The sequence below is a fragment of the Neodiprion lecontei genome, chromosome 6 (genome assembly GCF_021901455.1).
Source record: "Neodiprion lecontei isolate iyNeoLeco1 chromosome 6, iyNeoLeco1.1, whole genome shotgun sequence".
Lineage (NCBI taxonomy): Eukaryota > Metazoa > Arthropoda > Insecta > Hymenoptera > Diprionidae > Neodiprion > Neodiprion lecontei.
The window spans coordinates 27,857,206-27,881,459 of NC_060265.1; the positions used below are offsets into that span (position 1 = coordinate 27,857,206).

The window sequence follows — 24,254 nt, forward strand, 5'->3', positions numbered from 1 at the left end:
GAGCAATTTACGGTGAATAAAATTGGACTCAGGTGTGCGAGCCAGGAGAGAGTTTCTTATTAACGAGGCGCAAGTTTTTCCGAAAGCGAGAGAAGCAGAAGAGTAAGAAGAACAGCCGGAGGGGTTAAAAAGAGAACCAAATATATCGCGTGGTCATAGAATACACCTAGAGTAAAGGGCAACGGCTACAACCCGCCATGAACAGCTGATGATAATTGAACATTATTCCGGATAAAGCGTCAGCGAGGTCACGTCGGGAAGCCCGGGTTTATGGGATGTCGCGTCGCCCTAATTCCCCTCTAAATTTTGGGAAACAAGAAATAATACGAGCTCGCTAACGGGCTGGGAGATAAAGCCGACTTGTAGGTGGGAGCGCCCGGCGAAAGGAACGATGGGAATAACAGTGCCCGACGAATGAAGGGTCGAAGGAGGAAGAAAAATAGAGCTGAGAAGGTGAGCTGATTAACCGTCGAATTGAGACGAGGCCAGCTGAGTACGTGACGCGGACAATGAAAAGAGCCAAAAGTCATTCTCGAGCACGTACAACCGAGTGTAGTACACATGTACCGCGGTGCATTGACTCGGAGCGAAGTCGTCGCTTCTTTTCACCTGCTACCAGCAGCAGCTATCCCTCTTAAAACCTGGAGTCGAAATGAAACGGTGGCAAAAGTCGAGAAGAACGGTGTCATTATGTGAAGGGGAGCTATGCGGAGAACGTCGAACGACGGAAATCAACAATTCAATTCGCTCGCTACGTTACTCAAGGGGTATGAGATTCTTCGGGTAAGCCAAACTCCTTATCTCCGAATTGACATACGTATTTGCGAACCTCTGGGGGAATGGCATCAGTCAAATATGACTGACTGCATTGGGGTTAATGCCAATTTCAACATAAGGATCGGAACGAACAAGTCAACACACGTAACCCGAGTTCTGTATGTGAAAAGGTACGGTACACATAGCCAACGAAATCCAGTGTCTTCTCAAATCCCGACTCGTTCATTTCCGTGTATTTTCAACAACCATCCTCAGTTTCTGCTGAGCAATAACCGGATGTGGCTGTTACGGAATGCCTCGACATTTGGTTCTTGAATTTGTTCTGGTTTGTTTAACGGACAAGTGAAAACAGCGGTACGAGTTCTTTTTCTGAAGAGGTCCGAGTACCCGACCATAGAAATCCAGTGTCTTCTCGACTGGCCGCTTGTTCATTACCGTGCATTGTGCCGGAAGAACCGTCACTTGCCGATGAGCGACAACCGTATTAAACGAGTTACAGAATGCCTGAATTTCATTTCGTTTGCGAGTTTCCCCAATGAAACGACGGCGAATGCGAGTGACTCGTTCGGTGTATTTGCAGTAGCATTAATTGATTCGGAGTGTGGAGTAGGTACATGGAAATTGTTGAGGGACACGTTCGTTAGCCAAAGACCCGGCACACAGCATTCGGTTGCATGGCGTATGGGAGTCGACGAGCCAATCAAGTTAATGTAATCGCCCCAGATACTCAGGAACGTATCCAGCTTTTCAGGGTGGCACGAGGCGCCTGTATTATTCCGCAGAACATAGTCCGCGGGGTAATTAGTCGAGCTGTAGCGTCCGCTTCCAAAATTGCCTTTTAGTGTCAGGAGGATTGGGGAGTTGAGTCCTTGGAAAATCAATCCGACGTTGGGCACAGCGTACACACGTGCGTTAGAACAGGGTCTGAAGAGGGACTGGAGAGGTGAAATCCTGAGGGTTTTTCAAGGGCGTGTATCAGCCTCCTCCAGCCAGGGCCAATTCCGCGTCTAGCGTTCGTTTTCCCCGGTAATTGGCGGGATGCTGAATCCGACGGCCGGGGGAAGTCGAGCGGAAAGCATCGCCTCGTCAAGATTTGTGTCTCTTACACCTCCGCGATATCTCGCGAGTTTTACCAACGCTAAAAGAGGGCGGGATAAGTTTGACGAATCGACGGCAAGACGTCGGCCCTTCTCCTCCGGATAATCAATTCGCGTATCAAGTGTCTTTTTCTCTCGTACACAAGTATCATGAAAAAACTTTTCCAACAAATCCCGAAAAACTTCGCTCACAAAATTATTTCACAAAGATTCTTAGGGTTGTTTTATCCACCCTTTGTTAAGATTCGAGGATTATCAAGGGACGAATTTAGGGTTTCTAGAACGTTTAAATTTATGAGATCAAGGGGTGAATTCCTGCAAGCTTCTCTGTCTTTCTCTCTCAAACGCTTCTCATAAAGCATACCTACGTATTCAGCCAAGCGAATGGCGAACTTCAACTTGTCCGTTATCCGAAACGTTTTTGCACGAGAACTTCACCCCTGGTTCTTTCCACGTATACTATACCTGATACATGGAGGACATAACTTCTTTGGCGATCATTACATCCTGTACGTATATACGGTATATTCAGGGTACCTAAATTTTATGTCGGTTCATGAGACTCGTGAACAAGCGTTGGATATATACCATAATACGCAATGCGTAAAGGCATCTAATCTGTATATAGACGCCAACGAATCCGCACAGCATCGGTATCGCAAAATTTTCCGAGAGCAACGGATAGAGAAAAAGCCTCGAGTCTGCTTTTCACCTTTAACCTATGAACTTTGACCTCTTTTCAGGAGAAATTACTTCTCCCTTCACCTTCCACTCCCCCATTGTAACGATAAATACGTTGTTATGACACGTGTACAACAAAATTCCTGTAGAAATGTTATTTGATAAAATGGCGAAGTCGGTAGAGAGGTAAAAGGAGAGATGAAGTAGTCGGGAAGCAATTAAGAAAAGAATAGATTAAGGATGGATGGATACTAAAAACGGTTACGTTTACGGTGCGTTTACGGTGACGTCTATACTTGGAAACTTGTATAATCTTGATTTTACAACGTTGCGAATTGAGGCTGCATTAAATTCATCGATGGGTACTTTCCGTTTATTGCCAGGGTAGAATAATACTTCTTTTACTTTCCGTTCCCTCAAGTACGGCGATTAAGCACGGTAATTACATTCATTCGGGCACTCACAATCAGCGCCGCTTTCTATGAGATTTAAACTTCTAACTCTTTTGTATTTGGCGTTAAAAGTAGACTCATTACGAGCAGGGCCGTATCTCGTACGAACGAGAGAAAGTCTTGCCAATTTTATAACTTTGTCGATTTATGTTAGGTTTGATTATACGAAGATTATTATGACTCTGAAGTCTCTGAATACAGCCCTCAAGTCCCGAGAAAGCGAATGAGAAAATCTTTTAGAGGCATCGGTCTGTTTTTTTTTGGGGGGGGGGGATACGTTCCTTCCTTTAATTTTTTTATTTTTCGCTTCGCACGCTACGGTTTGTTCTGCTGTGACTTTGAAACATCGAGAGTTTTACAGACAAGTTGTGTGCGATTCAATTGACCTTTTGTTCGTTCGTTTTTAGGGAGAACGGTTTGAATTCCGAAAGCGGTGAAAAACAGGTTAACGGTAGAAATGGAATTTCGGAAAACCTGGGGAATGATGGACGTGCGCAGAATGAAGCTTTCACCGCAGATTCGGGCACACTTGACATCGAAAAAACTATTGACACGGCTCCGGATGAAAGACTTCAATCGAAAGCGTGGGTCAGATCGATGTTCGAAAAAAATTACAAAGGCAGAAAATACGGTGCTATTCATTTTTATTGATCCCTCCTTTCTTTTCACTACCCCTATTACCGAACCCAATGAATTGCGTAATCCGAATACCACAGAAATAAAAATAAGAGATGAAAAGTAAGAAGAAGAAGAACAAAAAAATAAAGATCAAAAACAAAAAAAAAAAATTACAAACAGTGAAAAGAGAGCGAAAGAAAATTAAGGGAGCAAAAAATACTTCAAAGTTCCGTATACCTATAACAGGGTATTTTAATCAACGTTCCCGATAAATTTTCTACACCACATACGGCGCGTTCAATTCCTGCACGTAGCTGGGCGAGCTTTAATATAACGGTTGAGATATGAATCGCCTGCATGAAAGCGAGGATGAGACGTAAAATATCGTGCAAAGGGAAAGTTTAATCGGTAAATCGTCCTGACGAAACAGGGGAGCCACCGCACCACGTTTGCTTATGGAGTGGGGGAAACCGAAATACGGCGATAAGAGAAGAAGAATAAAAGATCCGACTCACTTGTTGATTTTACGAATCGTCTGCTTCAACGCCGGAAAGTCTGGCCTGTCAGCAGCGTCTTGTGCCCAGCAGCGTCGCATCAGCGTTGCAACCTGAAACGATCGGTCGAATTCCGATTACTGATTCCCTTTTCCTCGATACCGAAGAGTCGATAAATAAGAAAAGAAGGATGAACGCAATTTTTTAATCGCCGTATTTCATACTTTTTTTTTTCATTTTCGTTTCCTTTTTTCGTACAGGCGCAAGAATCAATTTACTCACCTCTTCCTCCACCGCCGCCTCGTCGATCAACGGTCGCAGGGGTGATCCACCACCCTTTCGTACACCCTCGACGATCTCTGCAACAGATAAACACGCCGAGAACGTTATTCTCGTGACACACGTTTGACCGTGCAGTTGGTGCTCGGTTGCTGGGGATAAATCACCCACGCGCTTCACTAATTGCGATTCAAAAATATGGTTCGGAGTATGAAATATTTGCTGCCCCCGGTTAGCGATAGAATATTTCGTTACGGCAAACGAGATCTTATTGCCAACGAAGCGTCGCCTGTAAATCATAAAATGATCTGCTACAAATTGATATTCCTTTTTTTCAGCAACCGGTAATCATTTACCGAATCGGTATTCGGTCTGATACCTCGATCACTGAGGATTCCCTAAATTGTTCAAATCCTTTCTCAGAATATCTATTTTCAAGTAAAATCTAAATGAAAAACAATCTGGGAGCTACGGTATAATTCAATGAACAAATTCGTCGTATTAAACAGATTTGATACCGATTTTAATCACAAAATGGTTTGCTTATAGAAAAACTCTGAGTGTGATATTTCTGTGAAAGGAAAAAAAATTAATTACTTTGCCAAAATTATAGTTATCTGATTAAGTTCAGCTGAAATACGCTGCGCGGTTAAACAATGGGACAGATAAGTGCAGTATTGTTATTTGAACGACACTGCAGCCTCTCGGAGAAAGAATTCCGACTTCCTGACGAAATAACCACGGCAACAACGTGCGGACTTGTCAAGATTAAAACGTACTTTAAGGAAAAAAGCTAAAATTGCTTAGGAGCAACATCAAAATTTGAGGATTCAAAAACAGAAATATCTTATATTTTTGACCAATCGAATTCATCTTCTTAGGAGTTTGCAAAGACAAAACCTAAATTTTCAGTCAACAGAATTAGCGATGATATTATTCGGAAAATATATTTTGTGCGTTTAAATAACTCTAATGTTCAGTCAAGGCAAAAGATTTTTGTAACCACAAATTTGATTACCTGCTTCAGCCATTGAATTCTTAACTGAATAAAACATGAATTAAAACAAGCCCAATTTGTTTGTAGATAAATTAGCTCTAAAATATTCTCCGATGGTTCCAAAAATTTTCCCAAGAATTCCAAGTTTTCCAGATTTTTCAAGCTACATTTCCTGAAACACAATGCTTCCGGAATAATACACCAACATCCGGCGTAAGATAAAGTGTGACTTGCGGCTCTGGAGAGTAGAAAAAATAAATAAATAAATACGCGGCGCGATGTAAAACGTTTGGGTTATATTCCGAGAGCGGTGATTTTATTTTACAGCGTATAACCGCGTACGCGTTCCTGAAAGTATCCAGTTTTCCAGCCCTGATGTTACGAAGCAGAGTGAATTTCTTCGTTACGTCTTTTATCTTCTTCAGTTTCTTCCAGATAGACGCCGACTCGGAACTCACAATTTGCTAACACTTCGGAGGGTTTCCTGGCGATTATAAATTCCGAGAAAGGCTTTGAATGGCCAATCACCGACCATATCAGGGCCGAGGTCCGAATTATCGCCGGTATATTACGGTACACGCAAACTATAGACGCAATTAAGACGCGAGTGTACCTCCAAGTCAATTACCAAGGTCGACAACGAGATAAACCTTACCGACACAATTTTTCTGCCTTGAAAATTCAACGGAAGACCGATACGGGGATAAAGTAATATAACGTCATAGAAGTAGGGCCGGAATTTGAAACAATAACTTTAACAATATCTCAGGAAGGATGTTGTATATAAATATAAACGATACATGTCAGCTGTTTAGAATCCCAAAGACGCGCGACTCCCCGTTACGATGAAATAATGATTCGGGAGACAGTCTCTGCTTTTTTCCGCGACCTCCTTCCCTCGCTCTTCGTTCCTTATTTCGTAACCGAGAGACGCGTCGCGGTATCACCTCGTCTGAAGTTTGGGTGTTGTCATCCCTTTGTTGTCAAGGTCGGCGGCTGGTCCAGGTTCCCATCCCTTTTTTCGCACTTTCTTCTTATTCTTCTTCAACTTCTTTTGCCCTCCAAAGAAAGAAAGAAAGCTGCGCAGCCGAAGTCGTGCCGCGAGACGAGAATTAGACGACGTGTGAAGGTCAACGTAGTCGGGGAAACAAGACGCGCCGGTTTCGTAAAGTGTGATGAAACCGTGCCTCCGAAAACATGGACCGGATGAGAAAGGGCGATAACAAAGAGCGAGGCTAAAGGTGAGCTAAAACTTGGCCAAATATTACAACAACAACAATTCTCGCCTCGCAGCTTCGCCCCATCGCCACTTCTCGCCGTGTATCCTTCAACCAATCAATGTCAAGGACCTGGTTTGCTTGTGGAAGGTGTAACACAGCCTGCGATGCTCCATATGTGCCAGAAATCGTGACCTTCTAGTTTTCAAATCCCAGGGATCGAGCGGTTTTAATGTTGAGTGCAAACTCGACGCGATGTTTTTTGGATTCGATTGTAGAGATCGTGTCAAGTCATTTGGAATAATTTGAATACTTCCAAAACGCTTCAGACCAGTGTATTTTACCTCAAATAACATTTTCAATTAATCTACGAACAAAATTGATGTCTGGTAATACGATTCGAAGCCTTTCAAGACAACGACGGTATTCATTAAGCTGTAACCAATTATCACAAAAATGATAACCAACTCGGCTGATTCGATTCAAAAATATTCCTGTCACACCGAAGAAAATTTTCTCCGAAAGATAAACCAGCGAGGTATAAATTTGTGTTTTACTTCTTATACCCGAGGCTCTTCGTCACACTAGGAGGACCTTGAGGCTTCCGTCACTTGCGGATCATCCTAGACGCGGTCCTAAATTCAAAGTTCCTGAAATTCTTGCGACGTCGTAGAGACGCGACGAGATTAGGTTCCAAGCTTGACAGTCGCCTACGGAAATTCGCTCTACGAAGTTTGCCGATGACGGTAAAGCCCGCGTCATCGTCAAGCCAGGCGACGATGATACCCGTGATGGAGAACAATGCTCGGTGACGTGGTACAATGACAACCGATGACGGTGCGCGTAATCTGTGAACATTACCGTCGGGCATTCATCCGCATTATCGAGAGACTCGCGCCGGCTCTACAACAAGCAAGCACTTCGGCAATAACGGCTGTCGTATTCGCGCTAGGGTGAATATAGCCACAAAAGTGTTTCCCCGCAATACAAACGACCGACAAGGGAACTCCTCCACCTGCCGTATATTCACCGCGGAATGAACAAGGCGCGTAAAACTCTGCGGTAGGGCTGACCGGATGAATAATGAAAGAAAGTGTTTCGCCAGTCGAGTTATTTGACATTGACAATGACAAGTTGGCCAACTTTTTTTTACACACATAAAAGAGCAATTTGCGGGGCTGGAATATCGGCGAAATTTCATACTCCGAATATAAATTCCCCAATTTTCCCCCTGTTATAGGGATAGAGAAATTCCGCGAGGTGATGATCCTGGCTGCAGGATGCTACGCTCCTTATCCATCTACAACGGATCGAGACTCGGATCTGAGACGGAATTCCTCGAAAGGAATGCCGAGGGGATTTTCCGTGACTCTGATACTCCGTATCTTAGAAGTAGGTAAGGCGATACACCGCGAGTAGGTAGAACGGAGGAACGGAGGGATATAACGAGTACGAGGCTGGTAGTAAAAGTCGAATACATAAAATCGAATGGGAAATGTGATACGGCTAGAACATGGGCGGATAAGAAGGAAAGATTCGAAGAAGAATAACTACGCGTATCAAAGAAATCGACGAACGAAATTATGAGAAAGAAAGGAAAAAAGGGAAAAAATGGAAAGAAAGGAAGAAAAGAAAAACGACTCGTCCTTGCGTATTTTCGAAACTCTTGGGACCTTACTGTGCCTGTAGACGTCCTCGAGGTAGGCGCTGCACGATTCGCAGTTGAGGGTGCAGTGCGGCCTCCGAACCTCGAGCAGGGGGCTGACGGCCCTTCGAGGACTTGCTCCTCGTTCAGGACTCGCTCCGGACCCGGACAAGGATGGAAGCGCAAGGCTGCTCGAGCTGCTGGAAGAAGTGCTCCGCTCCGCCATGCCGATTCGCAGGATGTCAGGACGAGTTTCTTAGCAACGCATCACACGCGACGCGGCGAAACCGACGACTTTTAATATCCGAGGATGCTGCGCGTATTCCGCCGAAATCTCAAGGCTTTCCAAACTCTCGAGCTCGACTCGAAGCTCCGAACGTTTGTGAAAATATCTGCGGTAGAAAAGCATCGGCTAGACTTTCGTCTTGGGATTTTTTTGTCCCGCTATGGAAAGGTGAACGAGCGAGGGTGAAAATAATCGGAGCTGAACGGTATGGCTGGATCGAAATGTTGGGGAAAAGCTGAAAACGTCGACCTCCGACCTTTCGTAAGGGTCGAAACGGCTCGGAGAACGTTGTATAGGTATATACGCGGATTTATGCGGATTCTTTCGAAGTGTAATGAAAACTGGAGCGTCCGAGCGAGCGGAGCCGGCCGTCTCTCAGCTTTCAGGGCATCGTGAAACGAGATTAATCCTGGAAGGGGACTAATTTGAAGGGAAGAAACGAAAGCCGCGGGATAATGGAGCCGAGGTATTACGGCTGTATAGGTATACGTCTTCTTTCAACTTCGCGTCCCGTCCATCTGGCCTTCGGTATGGATCTATAACGACGCGTAGCCAGGCAGCAAATTTTCTCGTGCCCGCAGTTAATAATCACATCCTATTCGTCGAGCAAATATTTGGTCAGCGGTAGAAATTCGGGATATTCGGGAATTCGAATAATTTGCGGAACACGATACGTATGTGCCAAAGTTTCGACGGAATATTTTACACACGGCTCGATTTAACCCTGCAACGAATTCGTAGATCGCCTTGGTTTTGGTTTCGACGAACGAATTTGACGGCACGAGAATTCGAGATTAAAATTTCGCACGGTTGACGAGTATCGAAATTACCTTTCACTCCTCGATTATCGAAGACGGTCGTAAGAATACCTCGGATTAAGGGCTGACAACCCGAGTCGTGCGAATCGTTGCGAAAGTGATCAAAGTGAAATAAAGTATTGGAAATTGCCGAGGTCTCTGAGCCCTCTCAATCCTCGCAATTACGAAGCCTCGATAAGGGTTTTTAATTACCGGGAAGAAAATTAACGTAAGACGCCGCTGCGAGCTCGAGAATAATATATCATATATATCTCATATATATATATATATATATATATAATACCGTTTTTTTTCCCTCAACAAAAATTAAATCCTACTTCATTTTTCATCTTCCAACCATATAAAGTTACTTGCGTCCCGTAGAGTCAGTTTATTCGCAACAGCGAATTAGATTGCAAAAGAAAAAAAAATCACAGACAACTATAAGCTGAGATGAATGAATTTTCAGAAAACTTGGAAGGTGAGTGATTATACATAAGTGAATTCCAAATATCGAATAAAATTAATTTGAGGATAAAGCGGTTTGATACGTTTTTTTTCTTTCTATTCCAATACGATTAACCGTTTTTCATCTAAATTACATGACAATTACATCATTCGCAAGATAAATTACATTCGTCACTTGCTTAACAAGTCGAACTAATTATTCCGAAAATCTGTAATACACTTGAGATTCTAAACCCAACAATTATTGTGAGACAAAGTTGACAGCTGGCAAGTTAAAACTATTTTATTAAAAGCCGACATGTGTTTTTATCCTCGGAATTCGTTGCTAGCTTAATTTGAGAACAGCGTATTACCCTTATGGCCACCTCGATGATAAGAAAATATAAAATAAAAAAAATTGCGGAGGGAGAAATTCTGAGCCGAGATCAGCGCGAGGTTTGAAAAAAGTAAAGAAAACTGACTCGCCCCCGAAAGGGCAATGAATAATGTTTAAAATAAGTATGACGTAGCCGGGCGGAGAGCCGATACAGCACAGACCGTAAGTCTTAGTCTCCGGTCGACGTCTCTGCCGGGATTTCAGCCACGGACGTCTTTATGCCTCGAGAGGATTTTCCGCAAGCTCCGGAGGGAGAAACGCGGGGCGCGTCTGCGTCTAATCCGCCAAATGGGCCTTTTTACTCGCCCGGGTAAAATTTTTGATACAGAAATCGCGGTCGCGACTTTTCAACGACGGCGCAGCAAAACTCCAGCGTTCCGACCTGTCCCTTTCCGATCCCGATTGCCCTTCTTTTTCAAGACCTCTAATCGGTTGAATCAAAGAACTTTTTCGATTGCGAAAGGACGCGTAATTTATATTCGGTCAGAGAAATACTTTTTTTTGAAAATAATTCGAGCTGCTGCGTGTTGTAACATCGATTATAAGAAAAAAAAATTGAGATACACGTTTGTCTTCACCGATGGAAAATTGATACAACGGTTAATAAATTAGAGATCGACTGATGGTTATTAATTTCAATATTGGGTACCGACCCAATCGAGAAAGTTTGAATCACGAAGTTTTAACCGCGTGGTATGTATTTAAACGACTCGGGGATTATTTTTTATCGATAGAATCAACACGTTGTTTAAGTTCGCTTTAATTCCGAGAGTTGAAATTAATTGCCTTTTACCCCGCCGACTGTATCACGCCGCCATAATTCTGCGAATTATTCATTTGTAAACCGCGAATCGGCAACGCGTTACACATTTCACCATTCGGAAAACGCGTATCGTGTGTCGAGCGTTTGGGGTCGAACGATTCCTTGGAGTCTAACCGAGGGATCGATATATTCACATGAGAATTGATGCTGGAGGAGTTTAGTATTCTTAGAAACGGTTCTTAAAATGGCGGTTCGGCGTTCACATATATACGCGAATACATGTATAATGCGAAACGGTCCTACGTAACATGTTTCCTTTTATTTTTCGTTCGTACGTATCTTTATCTCGCGGTTAAAACACTTTTCGCATAAATCGAGAAAAACACTCGAGCCAGTTTTCCCTTCCATCTATAATACATAAGTATAAGCCGTAAGTCGACTTATACTTTCTACGGGCAGAGTACCGTCGCGAAATTCAACTCGCGTAAAGTTTCGAGTACATACGTGTGCGGGTATATACGTGTAGAGTGGTGAAAAAAAAAAAACGGGTCCGACGGCCGGTTTTCATCCCCTTTCTACGCCACGTAAGCTCTGCACGATTGCGAAATGGAAGTTATAGACTTGTACACAGGGACGATAACATTGATCATTCTTCGATTCGCCACTACAATTGTAATATATAATCGGGTAAAAAATGTGAAACAGACGGTTGGAAATTATTCGATATATTCCGGTGAACAATGCGAATTACGTAATACGACTACTTGGTGAATATAATCAAATACCGTGAGATAAAATAAAAACGCGTTAGAAGAAAAATGTAGACGATTTCGAACACGGGTTTAAAAAACTGTCCCGATTGTTATTTTCCCTCACTCGCTCTTGATGATCCGTCATCGTAACACGTTTTACGCCTAACTTTTTCCCGCAGGATGATAAAGTAAGACTCGAAAATGCGATCGTGCGATCGAGTTTCATCGCGGATCGATCGATGCATCGTTCATCACGGATGAAAGTTGTGGATTAATTGCCTTCAACGCGGCAGAATGACGGAGTAAATAGCTTAGGTGACCGTGGCACGTTATTTGCCCCACGCTGCGCGGATGATCAAGAATAAAAAAGCACGCTTTCGCCTCGCGTGTAATAAACCATATACCATAAACGCATTTATTCGCCCCACTGCAGGGCGAACAATGCGAACGAGAGTTATAAATTATCCACACTGCGTACAAGTAGGGTACCCGATGCGAAATGAACCCTATTAAATCACGTAATTATAGGCGTATGATTTTTTTGACAAATTTTGCAGCAACGATCATTTTCAAGATCAAGATTTCAACATACATATCACACACAGTATACGTAGATATGCGGTTTTCCTACACGACGTCACGGATACCGCGAATTAACGACCCTCTCGACGCTGTGCTTACGTCGGTAGTAAACTCGAGCAGCGTCTCACATGCAGTGACGCAAGACGGACGATTCGCAAGGGATGCGGAAATATACGCGGTGGAAACTCTGACGTCACGGTGCAGAGACTGAAGCGGAAAATCGAACATTGAGCAATTTTAGGATTCAACCGTCCCGCCAAAATTTACATTCTCATAGTGCGACTATTCAATCGCGCGAGCTGCGAAGGCGAGAAGCATTCTCCTTTTTTCTTCTCGGCCATCGGAATTGTGATTATTGTTATTATTTTTCTTATCCTTGTCACTCCAGAGGATATTTCCTCCGAATATTCTCACACGCGAAAGACGAGCCTTACGAATTTTATACGCGAGTTACGATTCGAGGAAATTTTCCGGTTTCCGCTCCGAATGAGTCGCGAAATTCATTTTTCATCTTGTTTCGCTCTCGCAGAAGGATGAGAAGCAATTCGGAGGTCGTAACCCAAGATTGACAGTTCGATCAATCTTTCCGAACATCACGGATCTGCGATCGAAAATGTCTACGTTTAACGCGCTTTGTACCCTGTACGAAACTCTTCTTTGACATCTGAATGGCACAACGAATTTTGCACGGTATTTTCACCCCCGCGACGCACGACAATTTTCAACCCCGCGTTTTGAATTCAACCCCATAGTTGAGCTGCGCTAAGACTGGACGTACAGGAATTGGATTACACGTGAAAGAATGCGTGTTAAAGCCGTTGAATTCTTCCTGACCTTTTACAAGAGGCCTGAACTCCCGTTCAGAAGCTGTTGCCGGGTCACGCGGGTCAGCGAACTCATCTCGAACGTTATTATTTCACCCTTTCGCGTTCTGGTTACATAAGCGAAATTATTCTGCGTAAAGAAATTCTGACTCTTCATATTTTCAACCCCAGTCATTTTCCGTACGTCGGTTTATTGTCGCGACCCCTCGCGTTTTTTCTTCCGTTGTAAAAAGGCCGACATTTCAATTCCACAAGTTGCCAGACTCGAAATTTGAGCCTCCGGTGAAAATAATTAATCAAACACGTCCTCGCAAGCTGCGCTCTTATATTACGTATACACTCGATGCTCGGGATAAGCAGGGATGCGTGTAACACGTGACGTCGGAGAAATATGAATAGATAACTGGAGGATAAATGAAGGGATTGTGCGAGGGGTGGACAGAATTGATTGCTCGTATGAAGAAACGAAGAAATCACAGCAAATAACTTCTCTAACATGGACGAAAGCGGATAATTATCACGTGTGGGCCTTTCGCCGCGCGAGCAATCCCGTCTAGATGCTTCTCTTGTCGCGTGAGAATTCCAACTGAGCTTTCGCATCCCCCCCTGCTTTAATTCCGCTGCATCCTTACCCCGCGAAAATTTCACAACTGCCATCCCCGATTCGTCTCTTTCTCTCTCTCTCTCTCCCTCTTTCCCTCGGTCGATAAATTTATGAAAGCTCCCCGAAATCAACCGCCGGTCATCAACTCGAGGGTTGGAAAGCTCGCAAGCTCATGATTTATAGCTCTGGTGATTGGGCGCGCCTCTTTACCGGCCGTCGGCTGAGGCTTGCACAACTTTGCCCGTAGGCGAGCTTTTTCCCTCGTCTTACCGACGGTAGTAAAAAAGCTCGGGCTGATTACGGTAAGGAAGGGATTGGAGAAAGAAGCAATATCATATACATGCATGTATATCTCAATCGAAATTTGTCGGAAAAAAAAAAAATTTCCTTCTTTCTCCTTGCCACTTTTCGCTGCAGGTATTTCAGGAATTGTATGTTTGCCATTGAATCATGTGATACGAATTCGAGCTTCAAAGCTTGAAACTTTATTGGCAGAGTTGGGTTCTGATTTCTGCACATCGCGATTATTTCATAGATCCAAAGCCAAATCCAAACGTGAAGGTGAAATTTGTAGGAGTACTTCGAAATCGCGTGTAGGATAATAATCATCGGAAGTAAATGGGAATGAAAATCGAGGATTGAATCGTCGTGAAATTTTTCGGTCAACACGAGCTGATCACCGATGATCGTGTTTCCGAAAACTGCAATGGCGAATTGGACGTAATGGGCGATCGATTCTGTTTAATTGTCGCAAAACTGTAGGACGATCCGAAATGCGAGATAACTGGGCGTTAATTATGACGGCATGAATCGCAGTTTGGTAATTACCAATTAGGTCGGTCACCTGGGCTTATATGCACGTTATACGCGGTACATTGGTCATTATATGCGGGAAACGTGAATCGGAACGAATTGCCATGACAACGTCCCGTGAACGTGAATTAGTCGGTATAAACGCGTACGGGATACAGGATGGGAACCTTTACGACTCGTGTTTTCACCGGGTACGCAAACCGGTATAACAACAATAATTGATAGTATTAACAAGCACAGCGTCTGCCGTTAACAAACGAGTCCGCAGGGAAAAAAGTGAAACAGAATGCCAAACGCGAGTTCCAAAATAAGGGAAAAATTAAAGTAGGAAAATTTCTGCCTCAAAAACACGTCGCGTCTTCGAAGATTTTTAATGACATTTTCACCCTGTTCCATACATTATACCATTTCTCGGAGCGGCCGATTCCGCCGGGGAATATTATGCTAATAAAAATTAAGGAGTGTGTAAACTTTGAAGAGTAAAAGCGAGCAAGCAAACTCGGCTTGCAAAGATCGTCGAGGTAATGGAATAATTCAATTTTCCTTGCGTCCTTACATGTATCTACGTAGAGATGAGGAAATTTGCGCGAGCTCGATCTCTGACTCGTTTGAATACGTCCGTGCAGTTACATTATCACGATTTTACAAGAAACATAATTTTTCATCAAATGAAACGTATCCTTCGCCTCGATTTGACCTTTTCATCTTACTAGGCACTGCGCTAAAGTTTCTTCACTCTCCGCTTGCGTAAAAATCTGCGAGGAATTCGGGACGGGTCATTTCGTTGCGAAATCATTACTCATCTCATGGCACGTGATGGTGATATTATTACGTTACCCAGATCCGCAAAGAAAAAGAAAATGCAAAGAAAAACAAACAGACGGGCATCATCGGCGTGAAACATTTTTCTCGAATACCAGACAGAAACAAAAAAATAAAAAATACCCACCCACGCACGCACGCACAAAGGCATACATACATCGGAACTAAGTGACGTGTAAAAGATCGAGGACAAACTTTTCTCACCGCGTGAAAAGAATCACGTCCTGCACTTTTTTTTTTTTTTTTTTCATTCCCCTGCACGCTCCTCATTTCTGCCAGCATAGAGTATAACAGTTAGTGATAAAGTATTCACCTTTAGGGAAAAAACGAAAAAAAAAAAAAAACAGCCACGGCCAAACGACCACAATTAATTATCACAACTGTGGCGAAAAAAAACGCTTCTACATTTGTATTGCATTTTTTTTACTTCTATTTTTCATGCTTTCTTTCATTGTGTAACATTGTTCAACGTCGACGTTTTTTTTTTTTTTCTTTTTGTCTGCAGAATACGAAAAAGTTTACCCGTATCAAAATTTACAACATTTCTTTTCACTGCTTATTTGGTTATTTGTTTATTTCCTACTCCGTGCGTATGTGTGCATTGTTTGTTTTTTTCTTATTTTGCCAACGCTTCTACGTCAGAAGCAATTTTTTTAACACTGCACAAAGTACGTGATGCATTACGCTATGGTGTCGGAGTTTTTTTTCACATAAATGTACGTATACTGGAGTGAACAATCGTTTAGAGCACCCTGGATAAGAAAAACTGGCGTACATGATAGGTAGGAGGAAAGGAAGGAAGGAAGGAAGGAAGGAAGGAAGAAAGGAGTCGTTTTACCAAGAAAGAACGATCAAGTATAAGAGAAATTCTAGCAGCTTCCTGAAAGCCGACTCGACTTTAACCCTAACGACCTAATTTATCTCGGTAATGTTGCGCAACGCGGCCGATTTACTCTAGGGCCAAGACGATATTCAACTAGCAGAATTATAATATCTTGAATCGGTAAATTATCCGAACGGTTTAGCGCTCGGTTCTCGCGTCATTTTTTAATATCGTTTCAAGAATGAAAAAAATTCTTAACGTTGCTGTTAGCACACGGTTTTTAAATATTTTCATTTTTTATTATAACCGAAAAGTATGGTTTTGGATACAAAGTGAAATTACGCAGATAACTCGCAGTACATTTTCTTGCGAAAGAAAACTGTAAAATATTAATTGACCGGCGAAAGAGATTCGATGTAACAATTATCAGAAAATTCAGTAACGATGAGATTACAATTACACTAAATAGTTATACCAGTAATACATTTTCTCGTTATTCGAACAATATTTAAACTGTTCCAGCAATGCAACGATATGACTATTTTCCTGAAAACTTTCATTGACTACAGTTATGCAAGTGCGAGAGTCGCGAGATGCTCAGACAGACGACGAGCCTCCAGCCTTTGGTTTAACGCGTTCTTCGTTCCTTTGAAGTTCTAAACGGCACATAATTATTTCTCGAATCTCCCGGATTAGATTACACAGCTATGTAATGCATATCGCGGATATAAAACCGATATAGGTATAAAATATACGGGAGCTGTTCGCTCAGACTGGATTACAGCGAGTAAAGCGGATCCCATCGCGCTGTAATCACTGTCTGATATATAATTCAATTCTTAAAATGCTTGTGAATCGAAAAAGAGATTCGGCGATCAGACAAATAACGGTTCGTAGTTGAAGATCCTCGTTTTGGAATTTATCGATCGCGTCAGCAGTTCGAGCAAATTGCTCGGAATTGAGGATGTATTACGATTTTCCAGTAGATTTCAGGTATAGAATATCCGACTGCTAAACGTTTCAAGAATATCAGAGATATCCTGACGGAAAATTTTCGTCGCACAAATATTTCAGTTTCACAGTATGAAAAAAAATCCTGCACAAAAATAGTGCAACAACTTTTGTAGAAATAACCGAGCTGTAAAAATATAAGAAAGATAAGAGAAAAAAAACAAACGTTGCAAAAATTTCACCTATAATGATATGATAAGATCGGTGCGGAAAAATAATCGTCAATTATTCAGAAAATCCGGAAGAAAGAATCAGTAATTCATAACATCGAGAAGTTACATTGCACAAGGGACCAAGGCTGATAGGAAAAAATCGGCAAAATTTCCGGCAGTTTTCCATCGGGAAAAGGAAACACGTCAGAAGTATACGGAGCACAAACATAGCGCTTGTATTTTGTGTCAGAAAAGGTTAAACATCTCTTCCTCGCTCTTTCTCTTTCCAGCCGACGGCACCCGAGCTAAGATACGGCGAAAAAAAGTTGCAGAAAAGTGAGACGAAAAGAGTTGACGAAATACGCGGGCATATTTCTCGACCTCAGAGGTCCGTCCTACGCTCAAATTTATGCTAAGTATATCCGCTCTGGATATGCAAAAATAGCCACCAATTCCCATCACGCACCCTCCGACGATTCCTCGAAAAATTTTTATGCGAGATCTCGAAGCTGCTGTGTCGAGTTTAGACCAGGCGCGATAAATTATTCACAAATAATGTAGATTATTAACGCTTCGGGTTTATTTACCGAGAGTAAGTATCCACGGAAGCTCAATTTATTTTCACAGACTGCTAGTTCGTTTGAAATTTTTCATTTTCTACAGGTATACGCATTAGAACTGGTATCAACGCTGCTAGAATTTATCATCGTTAAATCGTGCATGTACGCGTTACCGCGATCTCCTGCAGAGTTGACGACCGACTATTTCAACCTGTTTCATTTCAGTTTTTAATCAAAGAATTCCATGCGCCTTGTCGTCGAAACGAAAAACACTACAATGTTGACCGGATCTTCCTTATTATCATCCATCGTCTCTGCGAAGCTCATAAATAAATTCATGGTTTTAATACCACTGGGACAACTATCGTATACATATATGATGAGACCGTATAGGTGAATAATAGTCGTCGTGTTGTGTTGCGGTTGTGAGATATAGGATGATCTTTCATCATTTGTGAGAAAAGCTCTACCCCCCCCCCCCAGGATCAGAGCAGCTGCTTCTTTTTTTCAGCAGATTGTCACAAATGGTGAACAATTTAAAGTACGCCAAAAAAACAACACAAAAAATTGCGTAAGCTAAGCGCTTGACGTGAAAAAAATATGGCGCTATAAGCGCGACAGAGGGAAAAACTTTACACGTCGTATAGTTGGTTTTGCAATCGTATTAAATACATCGCACTTATACACACATAAATTGGAGATTTGAAAATGTACGCCGAGTAATTCAAAGCGTGATAATGGGTCAAGGGTGATTAGAATTTAAGTTGGAAAATACAGACGCGAGTATAAATATGTGTGTGAGTATAAGGTATGCATTTTAAAGGTGTTTTTGTGAAAACGAATCTCTCGGATTATACATCTGCCCCAGCATAAACCCCGTGATTCATCTCGTAAAATGAAAGGACCGAGTTTGTCATTTGTTTTCCTTCTTGTTCTGTACTCTGTTTTTCAACTTATCTACATACCAGCTACATCATGTTTTTCGTCATTCCTCTTATTAGGGATGAAGCGAAGGCGACAAAGCCTTTGCATACATAAAATCTGTTCGCTTATATACACTCAGGACAGTTTCTCAAAGGATCGTTGGAGAGCTTATTAAAGACCTCGGATTCTCAGGGTATTATGGGAAAAGAGAAAAAATAAACAATCTTGAAAAAACCCAGTTTTTCGCGATACTCTTCATCGGAAAGGAAAAAGTATAGGATAAACGGTAGAATGAAAGGAAAATAATACAGCTTTGTCGGTAAGATGTTGAAAATCGATTCATTTCCGTTGCAACCGGAAGTTCAAATGAAACGGATCATGAAAATTTTTCATGTCAATTATCTCGTTGTATGATGCTGTGAGTTTTACAATTTTTTGAATTGAACCGTTTCCAACATCGTCGTGAGAGTTTGTCCTGCAGACCTACAGACAGACCGAAATTTCTCTAAAAACGTCACTATTCGTACGAAATTAGGAAAAAGTAATTTTCGACCGAAACCAACACATTTCTCATGTAACCAAAGGTGATGAAAGTTAAGAAAAAAACAATGGTGTCCCGTCGAGTTTTCGAAATAAAATCTGCGACGTTTCGACAGACTCGGTAACTTTTGTCCGCGACGGATGGATGTGAAAGCTCACCTTTTGGAGGCGTGTCTTTGTCGTCACCCAAGTAGAAGGGACCCTGTCTTACAACGATCTCGTGAACGATAATGGCGAAGCTGTAGACGTCACCCTTCTGCGTTCCTTCCGGTGGACGACGTTCGAGTCGCAAAAGTTCTGGTGCCGTCCACAGCTGTTCTGTGAAAAGCGTAAAAAGGATTTGTCTGTTCATTTCCTGTTTTTCTTTCATCTATGTTTCTTCTTGCCTCATCCAAGCACATCGTATATACAATATACTGATTTTTTCCAGGCATATTTGCTCGAGGAGGTTTACATGCTCGACGCGCCCCAACGTTAGGGCGAAAGTAGAAGGAATGCAGGGCGTACGTACAGCGAGTCGGAGAAAGCGAGACAAGAGAAAATTAAAGTTGAAGATGAAAAACCCTCGTGTTTCCACGGAATGCCTCCTAATTGATTCGGATGAGTAATGGGGCGCGAGGAAAGCTTGAATGCTTAATTTCTCCACAGAATTCATAATTACAAAAGAGCTTAACGACTAATTCTCTATGCAAATAAGTTTCCACCCTCTCTATCTCTCTCTCTCTCTCTCTCAATTTCGATCTTTCTTTATTTCTTCTCGTTTCTGTATCTTGAGCTCCCAACTGTCAAAGTTATAATTTATAATCAAGGTAAAATGGCACATGATTATTTTATACGCGTTGAAGGTGAAAGTAAATTTTTACAATTTCCCAACGTTATTCTATAAATTTAAACTGGAGTAAATGGAAATTTCATAAAAATAAACGGATAAATTTCTGCCAGAGAACGATGACACGTGAAAGAGTTGTCCCACAAACTAAACGCGGATTGTATATTAGCTAATCTTTGCGAGTTTTGATTTTGTGGTGTTTATAGGTGTATTACAACCTTCCTCGTAGCGATGAAAGCAATTTTCATATGGAAATGGAGAGGCCTCTCAATTTTAGAGTTTATAATTCAAGCCCGTTGCCCGTGGCAAAATCTGCACCCCGTTAATTCCAGAAACAGCATCCCTGCCGATGATAATGATAATAATAATTACGGGTATATTTACTTCTCCAAAAAGCGTAGCTGTCCCGATCCTCGTCAATGTCGGCTGGGCTCGGCCTGCGCAGTTCATGGAGGCCAAAATCAGCGATTTTGAGGACGAATCGCGAGTCGACAACGCAGTTCGTGGACTTGAGGTTTCCGTGGCTCTTGAGCTCGGAGGCATGGAGGTAGGCCATGCCTCTGACGATGTCGTGGATGAGCGAACCGCGGAAAACGCGGTCGAGCTTTATCTGATCGTTTTCTAAAATGTCCTGAAAAACGAGAAGAGTGTGAGAGAAAATTAAAAGCCCACAAGTCCCCGAGTCGAAAAATATACTCCGGGGTAAAGTTCTCATCGACCAAGACTCGAGGCCAGATGTCCAATGCCGAAAACCACATGACGGGGAGATACGATGGGATTAGGGTTATGGGAAGTCGGAAGTGGGAACACGGCCGGCGTCTTGACTCCTAATAAAATGACCGATAAACTCGATTTTATGGGACCTAGTTTCTTTCTGTCCAGCCCGTAAGAAACGGCTTAGAATCTCTTGTTGCAGCTGGCCAGCCGGGATTTCAACCCCGTAACTTGTTCAACGAACAAAGGGGAGGAGGAGAAAGTACCGAGATTGTATCAATACGCCTGCAGTTAAATTAAACGTGGTAATCCGCTGACCTGCAAGGATCCTTTCGGGCAGTATTCGGTGAGGAGGCAGCAGTGCGGCGGGTCCATGCAAGCTCCGTAAAACCGGACAAGGTGGTCGTGTTGCAAGTCCTTCATCTGCAACAGTCAGACGACACCACTCATATGAATAGAAACCATTGTTTGCATGCAGATGCAATTTTATTCTACGATATTCGTTTCCGCAAACTTAAATTCATCCAACGTCCAAGGTACGCGGCCCACCGCTTACGATTATGGCACTCAAAGAGTCAACCACTCCGTCAAAGGTTTCGTATGATTACAGAAACTTCTAAGGACTTAGAAAGGCTTCACTGACTGTTAGATATTCGTAGTAATAGACCCTATTTCAAAGTTTGATATTCCCTCTTTTTGACTCTTTCAAAGTTTCATAGGAGAGACTACAGGCAAAAATCGATTTCCTTGACGAATTAGTTATACACCTTGATGTGATAAACTATCGGGAAAAACTTAAGAGACGGGATCTGAGTCACGTTGTTAGCTATTAGTTACTTATTCCGGTGTACGCGTGTACGCGTGAGGAGTCTTATAAATCGTGGATCCGGCACTCACCCTTTTCAATTCGAGAAGCAGAGGTCTGGAAATCTCGACTTTGCTTCTGGGGATCAGTTTGATGGCCACTTTCGAGTTCTGGAACAAAGAAGCGGATGAACAGAGCAAGTCACGGCTGTGGTTTCAATCAACTAACGCAGTACCCATGTGAGCTTGAAGAGGCACTCCGCAAGATCTATCTGCTGATTGGCGGTGAAGAGAGGCTCATGAGAATCGATTCGCAAAGTTGAAAGAAAAGAAGGGAGGAAACAGAAGAGGAAGAAGAAGAAGAAGAAGAAGAAGAAAAGAGCGAGGAAAATTATCGCTGCTTTTCTCTGTCTCCTTCTCCCGATTCGCGTGGGTATTTCCGCCAAATCTACTCGCTGGTTTCTGGAATGAATTTCTTCCCCACTTGTCGAGATACAGTTGAGGCAAAAGTAGCTCAAGGAAATTCCGATCCCCAATTCTCGCGGCTGATGAAAGCTTCCTGAGTGCTAGAAAGTGATTGATTTCCAGATCGGGTCTTGCTGCAGCAGCAGCTAAGAGAGCCAGGAGGAATAATTTCTAAAACCAATCACCAAGGAGAAGAAGCACCGGCCAGAGAGGACGAAGCTTGCAAAATGCGAACGGAATGCTTTTGATGTGCAGGAAACTTCCTTCGAGGAATAATTTAGGAATAGAATAAGATTGAAAAATATCTCACCGAATATACCTGGTTATACTAATTTTCCCTTCGTTAATTCTCACAGCCCCTATTACATATTACACGCGATATTGGAAGCCCGCCGAGCGTCTAATTAATATCGCTCATCAAACTTTCCCGCATAGTTGGCGAATACCTCTACCAAAAAGTATTCCGTCTATTTTCAAGATTCGATTTTGAGCCACGTCTTTTCTCGCCGTTGGAAAATGCGACTGATTTATTTCTCGTTCAGGAAAAGGAGGAAGATGAATACATTCACCGCGTTCCCAGTTATACTACGTGATTTTATTTCCTCGTTATGGCACTTCGCCGTAGGGGGGGGGGGGGGGGGGGGGGATGTTTCGTTATAACGCCCCGTGAACAAGCCGGGAATATACCGAAGCGGTATGCAAGGATGCGCAAGGACACGTACATCCTTATGCATCTTCAAGTCGAGTGGCTCGGCTTGGCGCACCGACGCCGATGGGAATTGTTATTCTCAAGAATCATATATACATGCTTTATTCGAATATAATGAAATGTAAACGGTGAAGCGGAAGAGGAAACCTTGTATATTCCTGTCGGTACGTAGATTTGCCTGTCAGCTCCTCCGGCCATGCTTGCGTTGTCCTCGGAGTACATCGTCTGGAAAAAAGAAAACACGGCTCTTTCAGCTTCGGTGCAGGATAAAAATGTGCATACCTACTTCCGGTGTCTCACGTTCCTCCGGAAACTATGCGACTTGCTGTACGAAAGTGACTACCGTAAGTCACATTTCCTGAGGAGTAGGTATACTAGCGATGACTCGATCGTGTGAAACGAGGTTTTTCATTTTCAAACGGCAAACATGAACCGTAAATTTTGCGAACCGAAAGTAAGCAAGTATTGGCAGTAGGTATAACTAGGAGATAAAAAAACAGACATCCGTATCGTACAACAGTCAGTTTCGGCAACCATGCTTGTCCTTCAAGACCGTCGACAAAAGGCCAGGGTTTCTCCTACCTCCAGTTTGTCGTATAAACAGAGGCGTTGGAAAGGAATATCGAAAGCGACAGGAATCCGCGATAGGAAGTGAGGAGAGCGGGCTGTTCGTGCCTTTCGGAGTATCCCGAGAGACACCGGTCTCTGATGAAATTAGTCAGGGTAGTCGACATCGCTTTGCTGCGAATATTGCGCGGAGGCCGTGGGGATGAAGTACAGATCAGAAAAAAATTTCTCGAAGAAGGGACGGGGGTGTAATGCCCTCCGGATTCTCGACGATAATTCGCAAACTTCCGAAAGAGAAACGCGCACGTGCGCCTGCAGCAACAGCACTGCTCGTTTCGTTCGTCAACGAATTTTCAGGTAATTAAGAAGAGGGACAGGTTCGTAAACCCTTTCATGTTCATCACCATTTGGATGCGGAGGTAATTTCCCGAATTACTACACGTGGTATCCGGAGGCTGGATAATCGGGGATAAAATGTAAAAGGAGAGGGAAGAGGAAAAACAGCGGAGATGTATAATGAACGATAATTCGCTAATTGGAAGACTGCACAGCCTCTGAACCAACCCTTGAAAAAAGGCTTTGATTTTTCGGACGTGCGATGCGCGGCAAAGCGTGGAAAGTGAAAATCCGGGACGCCAAAAGAAAAAGCCAGAAATTACTTACCACCTGGCTGCCACGGTGCTTATTCGGCAACGAATACGTCGAGCCCCTCGTCTTCCCGTGGGGCATGACCAGAATGTCCTGCCAGTGCACTCTCCAGGTCATCGAGGCGATGTCGGCCTCGAGTTTGAAGTGTCTGGAACAGAACGATC

The 24,254-nt window shown here is 43.0% G+C and overlaps 1 protein-coding gene across 13 annotated transcripts in view; it reads right to left on the reverse strand.

Moving 5' to 3' along the window:
* Positions 1–24,254, reverse strand: part of LOC107227701 (atrial natriuretic peptide receptor 1) — a 138,890-nt gene that overhangs the window by 26,922 nt on the left and 87,714 nt on the right. For all 13 annotated transcript variants that reach the window (XM_046744169.1, XM_046744165.1, XM_046744171.1 and 10 more), the window contains 8 exons: positions 24,106–24,238; positions 23,023–23,100; positions 21,795–21,872; positions 21,216–21,320; positions 20,568–20,814; positions 19,514–19,672; positions 4,402–4,478; positions 4,141–4,232 (listed from right to left, as the gene is read on the reverse strand). In XM_046744169.1, coding sequence (XP_046600125.1) covers positions 4,141–4,232; positions 4,402–4,478; positions 19,514–19,672; positions 20,568–20,814; positions 21,216–21,320; positions 21,795–21,872; positions 23,023–23,100; positions 24,106–24,238 — 969 coding nt within the window. The remainder of the gene's footprint in view (positions 1–4,140; positions 4,233–4,401; positions 4,479–19,513; positions 19,673–20,567; positions 20,815–21,215; positions 21,321–21,794; positions 21,873–23,022; positions 23,101–24,105; positions 24,239–24,254) is intronic.